General features: G+C 35.8%; 1 protein-coding gene across 1 annotated transcript in view; it reads left to right on the forward strand.

Moving 5' to 3' along the window:
• The window catches only part of RPRD1A (regulation of nuclear pre-mRNA domain containing 1A), a 68,722-nt gene that overhangs the window by 25,656 nt on the left and 21,287 nt on the right, over positions 1 to 21,779 (forward strand). Inside the window, exons 2-6 of the mRNA XM_065890234.1 lie at positions 5,147 to 5,276; positions 8,074 to 8,180; positions 8,260 to 8,357; positions 11,473 to 11,599; positions 11,709 to 11,884. Coding sequence (XP_065746306.1) covers positions 5,147 to 5,276; positions 8,074 to 8,180; positions 8,260 to 8,357; positions 11,473 to 11,599; positions 11,709 to 11,884 — 638 coding nt within the window. The remainder of the gene's footprint in view (positions 1 to 5,146; positions 5,277 to 8,073; positions 8,181 to 8,259; positions 8,358 to 11,472; positions 11,600 to 11,708; positions 11,885 to 21,779) is intronic.

Here is a 21,779-nt window from a genome sequence, read left to right on the forward strand (position 1 = left end):
GCGTATCAGGGCTGCCTAACCTATGTGTAGTGGGTGGTCAGGGAAAAATTAGAGGAAACCATTTAACTGAGGTCTAAAGCATGGATAGGAGTTGGGGAAATTGGAGGAGGAGTAGTGTTGGGCATGAAGAGAGAGTAGTGTAGAGGTGGAGACAGACCTTTTTGGGCCTTTGGTTCATGTTAAGGATTTAAAATGTTATCTGGAGAACAGTAGAAAATCTTTGAAGGATTTTAAGCAAGGGATGGGCTACCAAAAGTGTGAGGCATCCTGGCAGTGATACAGGAGTATGCCAGCTCTATCCATTTTTCACCCACCTCAGCCATTAAGAAGCAGCCATCTGTGTCTGACTGAACTGTTTGTCCTGTCTGGGATCGATAGGATCCATTCAAGAACCATCTGTTGATTATGCATTTTCTGTGGCAAAGAATATTACTAAGTTAAAGCAGTTTCTGCCTTACAGCCACCTATCCATCCATATGAACATGTTTTCTAGTCTGTGATTCAGTTTATCAGGGAAATAAATAAATAAGGCTGTCCAACAGTTGTTAATAAATCCTTAATAGATTTTTGTTTCAAGATAATGGCTTTTCTTCTGATGTCCTTCTATAAGAACTGCAGTAATGCTCATTGGTGCGTGTGTGTGTATATACATATATATATTCGTTTATTAAATTTTTTTGCTGCTTCTCTATATAGAATGCTTCCCTTGGAAAGAAGGTTCCTGTATTTACAGATAAAACAACATTTTTTTAAGCTATTTGTTGTATTTATGAGCATTATCATCTACTGTGGTTATAAATTTCAATCTACGTAAAAACACAGTGATTAAATTAGATGATGATATTCTGTATCATATCAAAACAAGTAGGCATATGGTCTGAACAGTGTAAGAAAATAAGTAATGATCCTATCACTTTCTGATTATGAAGAAATAAAACTAGATTATGAACTCAGTATGAATTAGTGAGACTAGATGGCATTTCTGTAATCCTTTGAATAAGTTTGTTTCCTATTGTTTACTCGTCTGGATTCTTCTTTCTGAAGCTTTGTAATTGATCCTTATTTGAATTGTTTGTGAATTATTGTGAATCCATTTCTTACTTGTGTGATGAACTGAACTTGTATCGCCCTTTTTGGGGAGTATGCTCAACTTTTTAGGGAATACTATGTTCTCTTATATTAGCCAGCCAGACTTTATTATTATTATTATTTGTTTTGATGTACCTATTCATATACAAGGCCCCTGGAAAAGGGCTATACTTAGTACCTACAGGAACTTAAGATTTAGTTCAGTGAGGTGAGATATAAGAAAATGGTTTCTCACAATACGTTGACTAGTCCTTACTTGGCTTATATTGGTACAAACATAGCAGTATACACACAGACTAACGGGGATATAATATTGAATTTATGGTTGCTTTCTCTGGTGGTGTCATATTAGTGAAGAGAAAGAATTAAAAAAAGAGAACTAACATACTTAGTCATGTCACCTATCATGTGCCAGTTTGTATGGTGCTTGCAAACTCCTGATTGAACAGGAAAGGTTATTTTTGGTCTGTGCCCAGCATGGTCCCCGGCACATAGCAAACATTAAATAAACGCTAGTTAAATTGAATGGAAGATTGAGAAAATAGGTGTCTTTATAAGGAAACTGTGAACTGTAAAAACGTAGAAGTTGATTACATCAGACCCATTATTTAGCCTTATATTCTGTTGCCAATAGAGTTATTTCTTTAAGAAATTATGAAATGGCTTGTTTGCCCTTTCTGTTAACTTCGCATGTCTTTGTAACAATTTATGGCTCTGTTATATATAACTTATAAAAATTTATTTGAAAATCATTTTTGTGATTTTCTTCTGGAATTGCTTGTTGTGATTTGTTGCATTAGTTTATTGTTCTACATAAAGTTTTAAATGGAAGTAAACTTTTTTCTCTGAAAATTTGGAGAAGGGTATAATTTATGGCAATTTCTAGTTTTTCTCATATTTTAGCCTGGGTTCCACAAGGAAAGAAATGAAAATTATGTTTTGGTATTTGGATTCCATACTAAAGCCATGCTCCTGGTACAGAGTTCATTCTTTGGAATATACTGGGAAATGTGTGTTGAAATCTTGAAAATTTTTACTTTAGTGTACATTGCAGAAATGATTCTGAATTATTTTCAAGAGATTAGTAGCTCACAAATTTTAAAAAACAGTGTAAAATGTATACTTTTAAATGTTTGTGATAAAATAAACATAACAAAAAATTGACCACTTTAATCATTTTTAAGTGTGAAGTTTAATGGTATTAAGTACATTTATCCTGTTATGCAACTATCATTAGCATCCATCTCCAGAACTCTTTTCCTATTATAAAACTGGAACTCTATACCCATTAAACAGTAACTCTCCATATCTCCCTCACCCTAGCCCCTGGCAATCACCGTTCTACTTTTTCTTTGAATTTGACTATTCTAGGCACCTGATATAAATGGAATCACACAGTATATGTCTTTCTGTGACTGGCTTGTTTCATTTAACTTGATGTCCTCTGGGTTCATTCATATTGTAGCATGTGTCAGAATGTCCTTTCTTTTTAAGGCTGAGTAGTATTCTGTTTGTATGTATATACCACCTTTTGCTTATCCATTCATCTTTCGACAGACACTTGGATTGCTTCCACTTTTTGGCTGTTGTGAATAATACTGCTAACATTCTAAAATATTTTGGTTGAGTTGCTACTAAATCTTCTCTAAAGGTAGTATCCTCTTTCATTTATGACGGTAGGCATAGTCCAGTTGTAAAGAGGGAATGCTTTGGAGTTGGACTTTTAAGATTCAAATCATGGCTGATCCCTTCCTGTCTGTTTCACTGTGGGCAGATAACCTTTTTGATGTCTATTTTTATTCAACTGCCAAATGCAGATAATAACGGTACCTTACATTATATGGATAAATTAGGTTTTATATATATATATATTTATCTATCTATATATAAAGTGCTTAGAACAGATTTGAGTATTTAAACTCATTTTGATGCTAAGAAGGCAAATACTTGGATTAAATAAGGCCTTTTCTTTGTGTGAGGTGTTTTGTGGGCAGAGGCAGAGGTAGGTACAAAAAAAAAAAAAAAAGATAGGGTTGAATACTGGGAAAGTTACCATTATTATCATTTTCATGGGAAAGGGTCCTGGTATCTTAACCAGTTATACTCTATGGCTTGACTAACCAGACAAGCCAGAAGAATCAGAAATTGGTCTCTGTTATTGCCATCTCTCCCTTATCTTTATTCTATGCCAGCAACTTTCAAAAGCATGAAAATTGGTGGGCTGCAACTTTAGACAGGCAAACCAGGTTATGCAGTGGGTGGCACAGCTTTGTAAGGTCCGATCAGTTGTGACTCAGTATTTTACAGTTTCTTATGAGAAGGTTGGGATGCTAGTTTCCCCTAAAAGAAAAATGTGAACTCAAAAGTGGGTTAAATTTTAAATTGAATACTCAAATCTTGAGGACCAAGTGCACCTGGCCAAATATTTGTCTTAAATCCAATAAACTGGCCCACATGAATAGTGCGCTGGATTATCAGTCCTGATCATAAGTCCCCTACACCATCATAATGTGGATGCCACAAAGTATGTTGTTCCTGAATATACTTGTACAACTTTGAATGATTCAATTTTAATTCTAGTAAAATTGAATTATGAAAATAGTCAATATAAAAGATTGTGTTCAACTCATAGGTTTTCCTTTTATATATGAATCTTAAGTCATATTTAATACTACTATGCCACTTATCACTGTAACCAGTAAAAAATGGATTCTGGTCAGCAATTAGTGAAATCTTACCTGCTCTTTTAGGAGGATGACTATACCCACAGAATATAGTGAGTAGGGGCATATTTTTGTCAAGATGAATCAGTTATTTAAGGCCATGTAATCCAAAGGGGGGAAAAAATCTAAACTTTGTCCATTTGGTTTCCCTAACATTTACTATATTAGCTTGGCAAATATTTCTTTCATAAACAAAAAATATGTAATTGATTGAAGTGATATCTCTTTCAACCTATTTTACATTTTGTATTCTTTTATTTGACAATAATATTGAGTTTTAAATCAACATGGGTATTAAAATAGTCATAAATTCAGTTAAGATTTAGGGTACCATTTTAATAACATGACCAATCACCATCTTAAGTGGCTGTATTTCATGTAGTGTTTAATAGTTTTAATAAAATTTAGTACAGGATAGTCAGATGTGAGGATTTCTGTGTATAAAACTATTAGTTTGGAAATAATTAAGACTAGCAATCAAGGATCGCTCAGCCAAGATGGATTCCAGTGAGGATTCTGGAAGGTTGGCAGGATGTATGGACTGGCATCTCCTCTCTCTTTTGACCTTTCCCAAATTCTTCTGGTTTGTGGTAACTTGTTTTTTTCACGTTCTGAACCAGGACCTTCTGTTGTAAGATAACTCATGCAAGTGGTTACTATCTTGCCTGGACAGGGCGGGCGGTTTTGGTCAGTGTTTCCCTTAACAGTCTCTTCGTCTCACACTGGCTCTGCCAGACACAGGCGAGGAGAGGCCAGGGCCTTCCTCAAGCTGCGGCCTTGGCTTCCTCCCTGCCCGCCTGCCCACCTGACAGCTGGTCCATCCCTGGCCCTGTGGTGCTCGTGTCCACGACATGAGGTGGTAGTATTTTTATTGTTAAGGTTTGATTTTTTTTTTTTAATATAGAATTAGGTTTTTTATCTTGTGTCATGTAACAGTCTATTTCCTTACCACCAATTTCTTTTAAATTTTGGATTAAATAAATAATTTGGAATAAATAAATAATTTTGTTTTGGGGAAAAAAAAGACTAATCAAGGATAAGTGGTTTGGGCGACTTAGAACTGCAAGGAAACAGATATTTCATTGACTATCTCTGCCTCTTTAGTTCTCTTTTTTCCTCACATGAGTGACCTTCAGAAACCAGAGTAGTTATCTTTTAAAGAATAATGACTTGCTAAGTTTGGTAGTAGAATGAGAAGTTAGGCTTGAACATAATACACAAAGGTTAGTAAGTTTGTCGTAGTTCTCTAACTGCTTAATTCAGGTATTGAGAAAGTTTGTCTAAATTAAGTGAGGATATTTTAATTAGGTTAAATCTTTTTTTTTTTTTTTCAGCCAAACCAAACAGGAAGCTTACTTTTCTCTACCTAGCTAATGATGTCATTCAGAACAGCAAAAGGAAGGGGCCAGAGTTTACAAAAGATTTTGCACCAGTTATAGTGGAGGCTTTTAAGCATGTTTCAAGGTATGATAATTGTTTTGGGTACTAGGTAACCTGTTGTAAATGCCTAATGTGTCCTTTTGCTAAAACTTGCCTTAAGACATTAAAGTAAAACAAAGTATGTATTTCTTTGAAGTTTTCACTTGAAAAGACTTACCTGTAATGGCATTTGTAAATGTGTTAAATACTTGCTGTGAAGGAAACATTTTTTGAGCTGTTACTAAGGTGGGCATTTGGAGTACTTGAATTTCACCTTTTCCTTAAGTAACCAAAAGCAACTGCCATTTTGGAATGAAATTCATTAAGAATGAATGAATGTGTTGAATTGAAAATTTGTGTGCTTATAAAACTATCAATCTTCCAACTAATATTTCTGGAAAAACTTAGTACCCCTTTCTCTCATATTGCTTATAATGATTTTAAGGTTTTCTAGTGTGTGGGTGTATGTCATAACATTTTTAAATGCTTTGGAAATATAGAATATTTAAAATAATCATAAGCCTGTTGAAAATTTTGCTACAGAAAAATTCTGAAGGTAGAAATCTGTACTTTTAAAATGCTTATTTCCAAACATTATATGCAAATATTTGGTAGATTACTGGGTAAACATTATTGGGGTAGGCGATTAAATCAATCTAAATTATAGAATTCAGTGGTGAATGATGATCTGTGTTGAACGATTTAAGGATGAAAGTATACTTACCACATGCCGTGCAGATTCAGTCACAGCAGAAGCATTTTTTAAACAAATTATAGAGTGTGGAAAAAAAATTACAGAGTGTGAAACACTGCAGTATATTGCTTTCTTAATATTATTTATCCTTCAATTTAGATACTCTTACCATCTTTTCAGGTGCTGGTATTTCTTAGAGTTTAGTCCCGGGCCTTCTTCTGGTGTCATATTCTTTACTAGCCCTCTGGGTGATTTCATACATTACATGTATTTATTTATTATCCATACCGTAAAAACTGGCAGTCTTATGCTTCAGTCCAGATGTTTTTCCTTTTAGTCCTGTATATCCAATTGCCTTTTGATTTCTAGTTGTATGCCTCCAAACATCTCAGACTCACTGTGTCTGTTATTGAACTCACTATGTCCTTCCTCCCTGGCAAACTTGCTTCCTCTCTGGGTTCACTCTGTTGATGAATGGCAACTCCATCTATGCAGATGCCCATGTGAGAAACTAGGTGTTATCTTGAACTCTCTGTGATACAGTGATTTATAATATATCAACTGTCCTTTCTCCTTCACGCCCCTTATCCCTTATAGTACATATAGTTCCCTCGGTTCTTTAGATTTCTTTCCATTCCAATTACCATAATGTCATTTCTGTATAATTACAGTAGCCTCCAGTATTGTTTAATCCACTTAGGAAACTGTAGCCAGAGTTGCAGAGCTGATACAACACTCTCTTGCCTTTGAGTGGTTCTCGTTTGTCCTAGACATCAAGTCTCAGGTCCTGAGTAAGACTTCAGGTATTCCTTCATGGCCCAGGCTACCTGTTCAGTCTCCTGTCTCACATTCCCCGTGGCCATCCCCCCACCACCACACTCTCACACACACTCTATACACTATACAGTTTAAGCTAACTGAATCTCTTTTAGTTCTTTCTGCCTTAGGCCTTTAAATATATGTTGCTTCTCCCTAGAATTCAATAAAATATTTATTGACCACCTACTATGTGCTAGTCAGTGAGGATACAGTAGTGAAAGACAAAGTTCTGTTCTAGTAGAGCTTACATTTTAGTGGATGACAAAGTAATAGACAAGTGAATATATATTAAAATGTCAAAAGAGAAGTACTGTGAAGAAACTTAAAACAGGGAAGGAGCTAGAGAGTGTGATGGTGCTCAGTTGTTTTATGAGATAAAGATTGACTGTTTTGGGGAGGTAGCATTTGAACAGAGACTAAAGGGAGGGATGAAACGAGCCATTTGACTCTAGGAGGAAAGGATCCTAGGTAGAGAAAAAACTTGGCAGAAACAGTGAGATAGCCATGTGCTGGGCATGTTTGAAGATCAGCAAGGAGATTTATATTTAGGAAATGTGGACTGAGAGGTAGCCAGGAAGCAGAATATGTCCACTTTGTGGCCCAGGATAAGAATTTCGCTTTTATTCTTGGTATGATTGGTGGTTCTTAGAGAACTGAGAGCAGTATGATATGATTTACTTTAGTAGGGAATAGAATGAAGGAGATGATAGTGGTTCATTCTATAGTGGTAGTGATGAAGGCGGTGGGAAGTGGTTGGAAGTAGTCTGTTTCCCACTTCCCTGTATATCCAGTCTTTAGAACTCAGATTAAATACATCATTTCCTCAAATACCCCTCCTCACATATCCTTCCTGATCTCTCTTGAAGTGGACTGTGTCTCTCTGTTAAGCCTGTTTTTAACACCCTGTTCTCTTTTGTGGCACTTATAAAAATACAGCTGCCATAAAGCTCCATTTGTATCTCCAGTGTCAGAGATAGTACCTTGATCAATAAATATTTGTTAAATAAGTTTAAAAATCACCCATTAGAAATCTTCCTTAGCTTTATGTTCATCCCCTATTAGGTTAGGGGTATCTTCTTGATAACCCCTAGTCACCAGTACTAACACTTTCATCATTTTTTGTTTAATAATATGTCTCTAAGCTCTTTAAGGGAAGCAGGGAATATGTCTATCTTAGTCACTTCACCCCTGAACTGCTGGTCACATAGTGGAACTCAGTAAACATTTGGGCAGCTTTTTTCAGGGAATGAGTGTCATTGTATTTAAAATCACCATTTTCTTTGCAATAGCACTATGCATTTTACTGTTAATATTTTTATCTTTCTTTAGTGAAACTGATGAAAGTTGTAAGAAGCACCTTGGAAGAGTGTTATCTATTTGGGAAGAAAGGTCTGTTTATGAAAATGATGTATTAGAACAACTTAAGCAAGCTCTGTGTAAGTATATAATCTTTTATCATTATCTCTTCATTAAAATGTATTCTCTGATTAAAACTTAAATGTTCTTTCAATTCAGATGGCGATAAGAAGCCTAGGAAGCGAACATATGAACAGATAAAGGTGGATGAGAATGAAAACTGTTCCTCTCTAGGATCTCCAAGTGAACCACCACAGGTAGTGGCTTTTCTCTGTTAAGGGAGTTAATTGCTAGTACTTCATGTAGCCATCAAGCTTTACTAATTTCAGTGTTTTACTTCTGTAGATTGACTTTTATTATAATTCTGGGTACAGGAAAGAAGCTATGTGAATAAGTCTTATTTTCTGATTAATACATTGCTTATGTTTAGTGTGCTGTATATTAGGCACTTACATTTTGCGTAGAAAGAGTATTTGATTGCTAAGTATGATTAGGTCTGATGAGATATCTACCATTTAAACAGTTTCCTTTTAAATAAATAAAACATTATATGATAAGACTATTTTGTTGTTTGGTTTAAGTATGCTAAAAATTCCATGCCTAGAGATAAGCACCACTCTTAAGTATTTTTGCTTTTAAACATATAAAAATGCATGTTAGAGTTAACGAGTATGTATTCATACAGTTCTATGTAACTATATAAAACCATGTAGTTCCATGGTAATAAGATGAATCAGAATCATTATCTTAATACTCCATGTCCTCCCAGGTTGATACAATGTAGCATTTTCTAACCATCAGACGATTCCAAAAAGACATTTTTACCTTAATTATGTGGGCATTGAGTCTTAAAGCTTCCTTCTTCTATGTTTCAAACATATAGGAGGGATAGGTAAAATTTTAAAGGAGAAAATGAAGACATAGCCATAGTCTTAAAACAAGGTAAATATTGCCATGGGCTACAAATGGTACAGAAGCATAACTCAAAATGTGAGCCAGAGTATGGTTCCTGCTGAGCTTTTGTCTGGAAGCAGACATGGTTTGCAGAAATTAGTATCCTGTAGAGTAACAAGAACCTAAGGAGTTGGAGACCTGGACCAGAACTCACTGCGTGAAACTTGAAGGTGGATGGAGCTCTTTCCACCATGAAAAGAGCTTGAAATAAAGATACAACCAATTACTGCCTGGAATTGTGAATTTATATCAGTGTTAGTACTTAGGAGGCAGAAAGAATTTGCCTGAGGGTCTCAGCTAGTACCTGAGTCAAGCCCCGGTTGGGGCTTACTGACAGGAATGCTGAAGCCCATATGGTCACCATGGATAAGAGCTTGCATAGAAATGTAATAAGAACATAACGTTTGGAACAACCAAACAATAAGGCTTATATTTCTCTGTTTGGTAATAATTCAAGACAAGGAATCACTTTTTGCTAAGAGCCCCGTAATGACTCCATGAACAGTATTTTACCCCAGTTCTAAATATAGGGTCTTACCCTCTCCTGTTCTACCTCATGAAAGAGTAACCTAGGTTGTACTTCCTAGAGTTTCTGAGTAACCACCTGACTCTTCTCCAGTACTTGTTGTATAAAATGCTATCGCATTTTGTTGTTGTTGTTTTTTTTTTTTTTGGTACGCGGGCCTCTCACTGTTGTGGCCTCTCCCGTTGCGGAGCACAGGCTCCGGATGCGCAGGCTCAGCGGCCATGCGTGGCTCATGGGCCCAGCCGCTCCGCAGCATGTGAGATCTTCCCGGACCGGGGCACGAACCCATATCCCCTGCATCGGCAGGCAGACTCTCAACCACTACGCCACCAGGGAAGCCCCACATTTTGTTTTACAATGACCATTTTCAGATTAGTTGTACTGCTTAATTCTCAGTGGTTCAGCTTTATAGTTACCATTTTATATATGTCATTCTTTATAAGAATGGCTAAAATTTCTCATTATAGAATGTAGTTGGAACTCATTTCATTCTCCTCTGTCAGGAAGTCCTAGGCTAGTGTTGTTTCAGACAACTTTGCTTTCTTATCTGGATCCTTGACTGAGCATTGGGAGAATTAGCTCATGTAGGAGTGTGAAGGTATGATGAGAGTAGGTTGTAATTAAAGCATGCGTACATCGTCAAAACTGTAAAGCCAGGTTTCTTCTTAGAACTCCGGAAAATTTTAGAACTTTCTAAGACTGATTAAAAGATAAAAATATATAAGTTATTTGGGGCACCATGAGAAACAAGCTTCCTGGTAATTGTCATTGCTCTTAAGCTCACTTTCATTGTAGAGGTGAAATATAACAAAATTATTTTTTTAATATTGGGATTTTAAACATGTAGTGGTGAATTAAAAGCACACTTGGGATAGTATATTTCTTATTAGGTTCCATTCATTCTTACCATGTTTGATCATTTGCTATGTGCTAGACCCCAGTGGTAGCATTTTTTATAAGGGAATAACGTAAAGAAAAATCAGTTACTGGCTGTCAGTGTCATCTAAATATATACACAGAATTTGAATATCCTGTATTTTTCATGTATGTGTGTAATTTCCTAGTGTTCTAGAATCTAGGCTTAGAGATGAAAAAAAGAAGGAAAAAAGAAAAAGGGAGGTGGGATGGGAATGGAGACTAGCAAAAAGAAAATTTACTCCATTTTCTTTGGAATAACTTTAGATATATTATGAATTGTTAAATCATCAGCAGAGACTTGCCCTTCCCTCATAATTATAGCTGGTATGAAAACAGTGCAACTAAAATATTCTGATGATAAAATACTGGTTAAGCATTATATAAATATTAGTCACCAGATATATATGGAACTTTGTAATATTTTAATGATCTTAGTAACAAACCATAGGATAGTTTAGGTGCCATATTTGAACATACATATTCCAAAATTACATTTCTCTTATGCTTTACTTTATTGAGAAATGGAATTTGAGGGGCTCTTGTATGTTGTGGTAGATGATGATTTGTATCCCCCATCCCCCAATATCCAATTTAATACAAAAAATTCTTAGGTATAATGATAATACAGTGACTATAGCATATATAAAACTTGTATTCTCCAGGTTGAAATTATAGCCTGCCTTTTACCACTGTATGTATTTGGCTTATAAATGAATCACGTTTTAATAGTCAGATAATTATTTTTACATTATTTGTCTCCACCACTAGAAATATCTATATGTTCCCAATTTATATATTTCCAATACCTAATATAGTGTAGCTTTTTTCTTAATATGAAAGAAATGGACTGTCTCTGAAAGCAGCTTAAACTAATAAATAGCCCATAAGGATTAAGGAATATGAAATAAATTTCAAGTCTTTTATATTTGTTTAAGCTTCACTAATTTTGATTCTAAAGTTGTATAACTTTTTAGACTCTAGATCTCGTTAGAGCATTACAAGATCTAGAAAATGCAGCTTCTGGTGATGCAGCAGTTCATCAAAGGATAGCTTCTTTGCCTGTTGAAGTTCAAGAAGTATCCCTACTAGATAAAATAACAGGTAAGAAAAGAAAATGTGATCTGGAACTTTTTTGGGAGTTGGAGTAAGGAAACCACATATGGCATTGTTTTTGTTGTGTAATAATTTTGTTATTCTGTGCCTTTCTTAGATAAAGAATCTGGAGAAAGACTTTCTAAAATGGTAGAGGATGCTTGTATGTTGCTGGCAGATTACAATGGAAGATTGGCAGCTGAAATAGATGATAGGAAGCAACTCACTCGAATGTTAGCAGATTTTCTTCGTTGTCAAAAGGAAGCCCTTGCAGAGAAAGAGCATAAATTGGAAGTGCGTAACCTTTTCCTTATTTAGTGCTTATTTATTTAATTTATTTTTGGTAGGAATTTTAAAATAGCTTAATATTCCTGAACATTTTGCATTTTTTGGACATAGACCTTTTAAACAATGGCTCAGGTAAGCTACTCCTTGCATTAATTGGTTTCTTTTTATTTGAACCAAATCAATCTGCCTAAGTAAATTTAGAAATTTGGAATTCGCAAAATTGGTTGCATTTTAAAATTATTCACGTGAAATTCCAGTAATAGTATTTCGTCTTCTGAGCTTAAACCTTTATCTTCAAGAACAAAAATAATGGGAAAATAACAGTTGGTATAAAGTCTGGTGTCAACTACAGTAAATTATGGTTGGACTTAATTTCTGTCTGACTACATGCAGTCTTTTGGGTATACAGTTATGAAATAAAGACTTTTTGTTATGAGTATCCCCAGTCTCCCTGTTCCTGAACGTCATTTTTGTTTGGAAAGGTAGTCTTCAAGTTACTCCTTTATTCCTATCCTTGATTCTGATGCTTAACATATTCCTACCCGACTCTTGGCTCAGACACACCCTTAGGTAGAAAGTTACTATTGCTTCTTTAAATTGAACGATGATTGATACTGTTGATGAGAAGTCTGGACAGGTGGACTTCCACCTGGACAGGTGGAAGTCTGGACACCCCTGGAAGATGCAGGGGTTAAAAAAAGAAACACTCAAATTTCCTTTGAGCAGAGTAGCCATTGTCAGGGGTGGATGAACCAGATTGGTTTTATTTAAAAGAATCTTTCATTTGATTAGTTCTTGTTTAAATTGTTTGCTGCTGTAGCAATTTCTTTTTCAAATAATATGTAGGAGAATTTCTCATATGTCCGGATCCCTTTTTCAAGACAGTTCTCTTTAAATTTGTAGGTATGTTATGATGCTGCCTCTGTTAAGTTGCTTTTATTTATTAGAGTTTAGTTCTTGTTTCAGCAGTCTCTAATTGTGCCAAAGATGATTGCCATCTCTACCTGTGAAAGCAGTTAATTAGTATCAGCAGCAGAGCTCTCCCACCCCAAATTGTAGCACTGTTTAGCATTGCACCTTTTCAGTCTGCCCCTCCTCTGCTCGCATATACGCACTCATAGTTGTTGGCATTGTACTCTACCTTTAGAGAGGCTGCCCAATTTTACATAGAAAGGAAAAGATAGAATTTTTCAAAATACATTTCATAGTTAACTTGCCAGTTTTTGATCTTGTGATGGAACTTCAATCCTAAACATACTGTTACTTGTTTTATTGTTGGCAGAATTAAGGGTAAGTAATGTCATACAATTTTTGTCTTTAGTCTTTGGTATGGTTTCTTTAACTTCTGTTGAGCTTCTGTTGCAGGTATTGGACATGGGCGTATCTTCTAACGATGTCATCATCATTAGCATATCCTTCCTGCTAAAAATAAATATCAAAATCCAAAGCCTGAATTGTCTCATGTTTTTGAAAATTGAAGACTGAAGCTTTGTTATTCTGCTGCATACTGCTTTCTCACTTAAACTGGTTATATATCACTCGTTACAAAAATAGCATTTATGTTTGAAACGTGTAGAAAAAAGATCAGATACCATCCCACCTTAACTCCCTCTTTTCCCAGTGCCTTCCAGCCAGAGTTCATGATTGATAATTGTAGGTGGTGAGGCTGATGATAATAATGGCAGTAAAATTTACCATGTGTCAGGTACCAGCTGGATTTCATGATTGATAATTGTAGGTGGTGAGGCTGATGATAATAATGGCAGTAAAATTTACCATGTGTCAGGTACTTTTCTAAGCACTTCACATGTATCAACTCATTTAATCCTATGTAGCAGGAAATGTTATTATCCAGATTTTACAAATAAAGGAAACTGAGGTACTGGGAGATTAAATAACTTGTTAAAGGTCACAAAGAGGTAGTGAGTTGTTTAGAACCTAGGGAGTCTGCCTGCAAAATGACAATTTTGCTTTCAGTTTTTGCTTAAATGTACGATTACAGCAACAGCTAAAGCCCTCTCTCCAACTCTGTTTCCTCCCTCCTCGGAGGTAATCACTTTCTCAAAATAAAGTGTTCTAGGAACTTTTTTGTTGTTTTTTAGCATGACTGGATTTTCATATTATAAATAAACCACCTAAATTATGTCAAACGTTTCTTACAAGTAAAAAATATTTAGATTTCTAATAAACTAGGAAGTTATTCCATATAACTCTTTGTAAATTATCATTTATAACTATGTGATTCTTGTGTCAGAAGATGTGAAAATGATTTGAGTTATTTAGATACTTTTTTGTACCAAGTAGGTGGTATCCCTTTGAAGTTGAGGCTGAGAGGTCAGGATTTATACTTACCATATCAGCTGTGATAGCATCACATAGTTTTCACTTATCAGGCATCTTTGAACATCAACTGTGATTGACTAGGTATTGACATGTCATTAATTGCTCTTTTAAAAAAAAAGGACATAAATTTAAAGTATCAGCTCAGGAATTGGCTATTTCATATTTCTTAAGGAAGCCATTGTTAAAGCATTTGTAATGAATGAAAACATGAAGTGTTTTTAAAATATTTGAAAATTATGAGTCATTTTTTAAACTTGTAACTACCTTCAGCTGGTTATTAAAGCAGATAACTTAAAATAGACTAATAAACCTAATTAATAAACCTAATTTATGTTTAAAAATCTATTTCATAGATTGCTATGGGAATCATTCGCCGTGATAACATCTTTGTTGCTCAATTTTTAATACTTCTTTTCATGATTCAATTGGTATAAGAAAACATGCTTTTATAAAATCCCAATTTAGACTTCCATAGAAAATTGGAAATCAAAGTTTGATGGCTCTTAAAAGGAGAAATAAATTCATAGTTCCAAGTTCTAGAAGTCAGGATGGGAAAGCTGTCAGAAAGGATAGTGTTTATCTTTTGTAGTCTTACATCAGTATATTCAGATTTACCTCATTTAAAAAAAAATGAGGGGGGCTTCCCTGGTGGTGCAGTGGTTGAGAGTCCACCTGCCGATGCAGGGGACACGGGTTCATACCCCAGTCCGGGAGGATCCCACATGCCGCAGAGCGGCTAGGCCCGTGAGCCATGGCCACTGAGCCTGTGCATCCGGAGCCTGTGCTCTGTAGCAGGAGAGGCCACAGCAGTGAGAGGCCCGCGTACCGCAAAAAGAAACCCAAACAAAAAAGAAAAAAAATGAGGGCATAATCATTTTATGAATGTTGTTTGTTTATGTCAGTCCCTTCTCATGGTGTCAGATTGCATCCATTGAGTTGCTTTAAGTTTTGTGCATTATAGGTAGTACCAGAGAGAACATCCTGGTGATGCAGGTTTGTACAGCTGTGCTAGTATATCTATCTGTTGGATTGATTCTCAGAAGTAGAATAAAATAGGTGGGTCAAAAAGAATGTCTGTTTAAATGTTGATAATGTACTCAAGCCCTCCAAAAGGTTTTTTGCCTTTTTAAACTCCCTAAAGTGTAAGTGCATCTTTTCCTGCACAACCTCACCCAACAGTGAATGTCAGTGATCTTTAAACTTTTTGCATATCTGATAGGTTAAAAAAATTTTTTTTATTCACTCAGATTGGTCATTTAAAAATATTTATTAGCCTTTTTATTTCTGCTGCAAATTTCTTATATCCTTTGACTACTTTTCTGTTTGGTTCTAAGTTTATGGTTCTAAGACAAATTAATATTTGTCTTTGCCTTTATAGATTATAGGTTTTTTGGATGTAGTTAAGATCACCTTCTCAATTCATAACTACAAAAATACAAGTTTTCTATAGTTTTTTTCCTAATAATTTTATCCATTAGGATTTTTTTGTTCATGGTATATATGATGTAGGGATATAACTAATTGTCTGAAAGTGATAGTAAATGTCCCGTCATTTATTGATTATAAAGATTAGTCAATAGTCTATATTTTACTATATTGTAAAATGCCATTTCTGTCATTTATTTCTATATATACATGTGTATACATGAATGTGGTCAGTTTTCTGTTCTACTGGCTCATTTGTTTTACCCACATTTAGCTGCTTGGTAGATTTTTGTTTTTATTACTTTTCGGTATTTTTCATGTCTGTAATTTTAGCTAATCATGATTATTGTGCATATGAATTATATTTTCTTCCCACTTATTATCATATATATTTGCCTTCATAATTAATATTTTAAATGACATTTTGCTAAGTAGACTTTTTTTTTTTTTTGCGGCACACGGGCCTCTCACTGTTGTGGCCTCTCCCGTTGCGGGGCACAGGCTCCGGACGCACAGGCTCAGCGGCCATGGCTCACGGGCCCAGCCGCTCCGCGGCATGTGGGATCTTCCTGGACCGGGGCACGAACCCGCGTCTCCTGCATCGGCAGGCAGACTCCCAACCACTGCGCCACCAGGGAAGCCCAGTAGACATTTCTTAATTGGTCTTTTCAAGAGTGCTTGCTTTTATAAAATTTTATTTTCCAAAATGTTCAATTTCCATTTTTTAAAAATGCTTAAATATCAATTTTGTTTTGCCTGAGACATTTAGTGATTAGAAATGCTTAATGTTATCTCCCAATATAGGATATAAGAATGTTTGAAATATATAGCACTGAAAATGCAAATTTAAAAGTCTGTTGCTAAAGGTGTTGTTTTCATGTAGCTTTTTTGATGGTTATTGATTTATCAAATTACAAATACCATTCAAGGGGATAGTAGGAAGAATATGGAGAACTGCTTATGGAATCTTTCATCTGTGGTTCAGTTATTTCTTTATATTTTACTTTGTTTTTCCATTGAAATCATATTGATTAAATTTAAAATTAATTTGATAAGATGGAGCTATATGGATTTTTTAAAGGCAAATGTTACTAGTTTCTTAATGATTTCTTAGATAATTTTTCGAGATCGAAATATCATTAAGTCTAAAAACTTTTTATGGTTAATTTATCCATTAGTCAAGAATCATGTAATCTTTTAATTATTTTTATTAATTATGCAAATACGCTTTTTTCATCATATGAAAAAAGCTACATACGCAGAAGGCTTAGCACCATGTATTGGGTCCATGTATTATTTTGCATATTGTCCTTTTCATGTAATATTTTATGTTCATCTTATCATGTCAGTGTTTACATTTTTAATGTATGGATATATCATAGCTATCTGTTCTTTACGACCAGTTGCTTTCATTGGTTTGAAATTATAAACAGTATTGCAGTGAACATCGTTTTTTTTTTGGCCATGCCACGCGGCTTGTGGTATCTTAGTTCCCCGACCGGGGATTGAACCCAGGCCCTCAGCAGTGAAAGCACCGAGTCCTAACCACTGGACCACCAGGGAATTCCCAGTGAACGTCTCTTTTATTAACCCTTTACTCACTTATTTTTTTTAAATAAATTTATTTATTTATGGCTGTATTGGGTCTACATTGCTGAGCGCAGGCTTTCTCTAGTTGTGGCGAGTGGAGGCTTCTCGTCGTGGCTTCTCTTGTTGCGGAGCACGGGCTTTAGGCGCGCAGGCTTCAGTAGTTGTGGCACGTGGGCTCAGTAGTTGTGGCTTGTGGGCTCTAGAGCTCATGCTCAGTAGTTGTGGCGCACGGGCTTAGTTGCTCCGTGGCATGTGGGGTCTTCCCGGGCCAGGGATCAAACCTGTGTCCCTTGCATTGGCAGGCAGATTCTTAACCACTGCGTCACCAGGGAAGCCCCCTTTACTCACTTATATCATCTCTTGTGATAAATCCCTAAAAGTGAAATTGCTGATTCATGTTAAAGACTTTCAGTAAGATTATACTAGATCATTGTCTTAAGTGATTCCCAGATAATTGTTATCTGTATAGGTCTTCTCTTCTGAGCCATTCCTTTTCTCTAGAGAAAATGTTTTAAGTTTGCTGGGTAGCTAACATAGGGCATCTGTATTCAGAACAGTGCCTCACCTCTTATCTGTGTGATTTGGATCTCCAAATGCAGATCTTTGGCTTAGTTTCTTATCCCTCATTTTTTGGCTCTATGGGATGAGTTTTAACAGATTGATGTAAAGATATCTATTTGATCTTCATTGTCAACCTTAAGACTTACCGTTATATTTCAAGGAGGTTGATGCCCCAAAGTCCTGAGACTTTCAAAATTACTCAGGATGAATTACATTATTTTTGGTCATTTTCCCTGTTTCATTTTTTTCCATCTTTCAAAAATTTCAGAACATTTGTGTACTGTGGTTCCCTCTTCTCTGTCTTTGTGGGTTTCTGCCCTTATAAATTGTTTTATTATTTTAGTGACTTTTGGGGAGGAGTGGAGATAAACATGAGTTCACTTTGTTATATAAATGGAAGACCTTTTGTGTCTAATTAAATAGAACTAATAATATGTTTCATAACTCCTGCCAAATTACTCTTGTCTGTTGCCTGGTTAACAACTGATATTCCTATTCCCTCTCTTAACTGTCTGCATCACTGCAGCCAGATTGATCTTTTAAGAAAACAGGTCTCATCATTCCCCTATGTAAAACTCTCCAATGCTTCCCATTACACTTTTGGATATTATTTTAAACTCCATATAAGTCCTATGAGATCACTAGTCTTGAGTCTCCATTTAACCGCATCTTGTAACCATCTCAAAGGCATCCATTTTGCTCTTTAAGCAGTTGAAGCAAGTTCTCAGACCAGAGCTTTTGCTTTGCTGATTGCTAACAAGGTGGCTGGAGTGCTCTCTCCTAATCTTTACTTAGCTGGTTCCTTTTTTCATTCAGGTTTAAGTTCCTCTGTCACCTCTTCAGAGCCCTTCTGTATCCATTTCATTTGATTCCACCTGCTCTTCTCCTGTATTACATTGCTGATTCATGCCAATACATTGCTCCCTACCACTGTATTACATTGTCATTTTTGTTTTTTCTAATTTTTTCTTCATGGAACTTACCACTGTTTGAAATTTAAAACTTTGTATACTTAGTTATCATTTGTACCTGCCTGGAATGTGAGCACCGTGAGAAGAAGAACTTTGTTTTGTTTTTCATGTTTATTGCTATATCCTGAGTGCTTGGAGCAGTCCTTTTCTCCTGGTAGGCAGTCAGGTGTTTTTGTTGAGTGAGTAAATGATAGTTGGCCATCGAATGATGAATGAATGAATGAATGCTAGTACAAATTTAGTTTGCAAGTAGTATGTAATGTTTATATTTTAAATTGGTGATTTCTTTTGTAGATAGATTACAAAAGAATGATGCTTTGATAAAATGATTAAAGATACTTGAGGTTTTTGAAGAAAGTCGTATCCAGCACAAAATAGGTTAACTAATTTTTGTGTGTGTGTGTGTGTGGTACGCGGGCCTCTCACTGTTGTGGCCTCTCCCGTTGCTGAGCACAGGCTCTGGACGCGCAGGCTCTGTGGCCATGGCTCACGGACCCAGCCGCTCCGCGGCATGTGGGATCCTCCCGGACCGGGGCACGAACCCGTGTCCCCTGCATCGGCAGGCGGACTCTCAACCACTGCACCACCAGGGAAGCCCGGTTAACTAATTTTAAGTCATATTACTATAGCCCAGTACTTTAAAAAAAAGTGGTTGTGTGTTCAAGGACTGTGAATTCTAGAACTGCAGCTGAGCATTTTGAACAAAAGAATGAATGACCATTTTGAAATTTTAAAATTATTTTACCAGTTTGCCCTTTTTTTCCTTTAGTAGAATAACACATTAACAACATGTTAGAAAACATGAATGACAAATGAACAGTAGTACTCATGAGTCCATAAGTGCAGAATTTGTAAGCGTCACGGTGCTACCTGGTGGAAGAACTGGAGCTACAAATGAAATCAGTCCTTAATCCTGTGTTTGTTCATTAGGCTCTAATTGCTCTCTGCTTGTTAACTCCTTCGTGGAATAGAACTCATAATAGTAATATCCTTCAAGAGAGACATTGCTCTCTCAGCTTGCTGTAGCAGCTGAGAATTACTAGGAGTGAGATGAGATTGATAAGTAGGTTGGAACCAAATTGTGAAGGGCAGTGAATGGCTGGCCGAGCAGATGGTTATAATAGTCCAGAGGATAGAGAGGACTGGTAGTAGTAGTGTTTGGAGACCTGCTTATAGTTGCTAAGTGGATTAGAATGGTGAGAGATTTACAATAGGGAGACCAAGATATGACTTGATTGGAAAATTTTATATTGTGGGTAATGAAGGCCTGAACCATAGTTGATGATAGCAGTGAGAAAATAAAGAAAATAAAGGAATGGGCAGGTATGGGGAACAATTAATGTGTTAATTGGGTCTGAGAAGTAGGAGGAATCTGTGATAAATGAGATATTAAAAATGATGGGACGCATAATTCTGGCACTGACTAAGAGGATATTGAACTAGGGAACTAGTTTCGGGGAGGGGGGAAGGATGATTTTGGTTTTAAGTAGGTCAATAAATTTTAGTTCTTTAAAAAAAATTGTAGAAGTATGTGCTCCTCATGGTTTAGAAACCATTGGTAAGCACAGAGGCCCCCTAAAGTCTCATTACCCCTTAAATAACCCTTGACAAGATTTGGAAGATGGAATCAGTTATTACGTTAGCATCTAATGACATTTTTACACATTGTCCTTTTTACACATTTACTGTAAACGTTTTCCCATGATTACAGATATTCTCATTTTAATAGCTAGATCATATTCTGCTTTAAAGAAGTATTTCTTTAGCCAGCTACCTGTTTAGCATTTGTATTTTCCAGTTTCTTGCCATTGAAAAATATTGTTTTGAATCACCTTTTAGCTAAAAATCTTTGCTTATCTGTGATAATTTTCTCAAATTCCTAGTAGGGAAAAACAAGAAAAAGTAATAAGCGATGCGATTTTCATGCTCAAGTCAGGTAGTTTAAGAAAATGAAATGAACGTCCTCTGCAATGGCAAGGGAAGGTGGAAGTGGGGACTCTTACATTGTGGATATAAATTCTTATATCACCCATTCTATGTGAAGGACAGTTGGCAATAAGTACCAGAGCCCTTATTTTACACAATGATTTTTTTCTGCTTTTGGCCTTCTACCAGATCATTTTACATTGCATAGTACTCTAAAAGTAGTTAGTGGGACAAATTCTGGGAGCACTTAAAGTGATGGTATAGTTTTATTTTCTTTTACATTAAAAATTGTAGTTAAGATAGACATACAGTTGATCATATTAACCATTTTTAAAAGTGTACAGTTCAGTTGTGTTAAGTATATTCATGTTCTTCTGTAACCAGTCTCCAGAGCTCTTTTCATGTTGCAAAACTGAAAGTATACCCATTAATCAACTCCCCATTCCCTACTGCCCCGGCTACCTGTCTCTATGAATTTGTCTATGCTAGGTATCTAATAAATGTGGAATCATACAGTATTTGTCCTTTTGTAACTGGCTTATTTCACTTAGCATTATGTTCTCTAGGTTCATCCATGTCATACCATGTGCCAGAATTTTATTTTTTAAGGCTGAATAATATTTCATAATATGTATAATACCACATTTTGTTTTCCCAATTATCCATCAGTGGACACTTGAGTAGCTTCCACCTTTTGGCTATTGTGAATAATGCTGCTGTGAACATGGGTTCATAGCAGATATCTCTTTGAGTCCTTGCTTCACATCTTTTGGGTGTATACCCAAAAGGGATTGTTGGATCATATGGTAATTCTGTTTTCCATTTTTCTGGGAAAATGTTATTACCATACTATACTATCTATAATGACAACTATTTTAGATTCCCACCAGCAATGCACAGGGTTCCAATTTCTCCACATCCTTGCCAACACTTGTTTCTGTTTTTGTTGATCAGTAGTCATCCTAATGGATGTGAGGTGGTATCTTACTGTGGTTTTGCTTTGCATTTTCCTAATAGTGATATTGAGCATCTTTTCATATACTTGTTGGCCATTTGTTTAGCGCCTTTGGAGAAATCCTTTGTCC

The sequence above is a fragment of the Phocoena phocoena genome, chromosome 13, assembly GCF_963924675.1.
Source record: "Phocoena phocoena chromosome 13, mPhoPho1.1, whole genome shotgun sequence".
Classification (NCBI taxonomy): domain Eukaryota; kingdom Metazoa; phylum Chordata; class Mammalia; order Artiodactyla; family Phocoenidae; genus Phocoena; species Phocoena phocoena.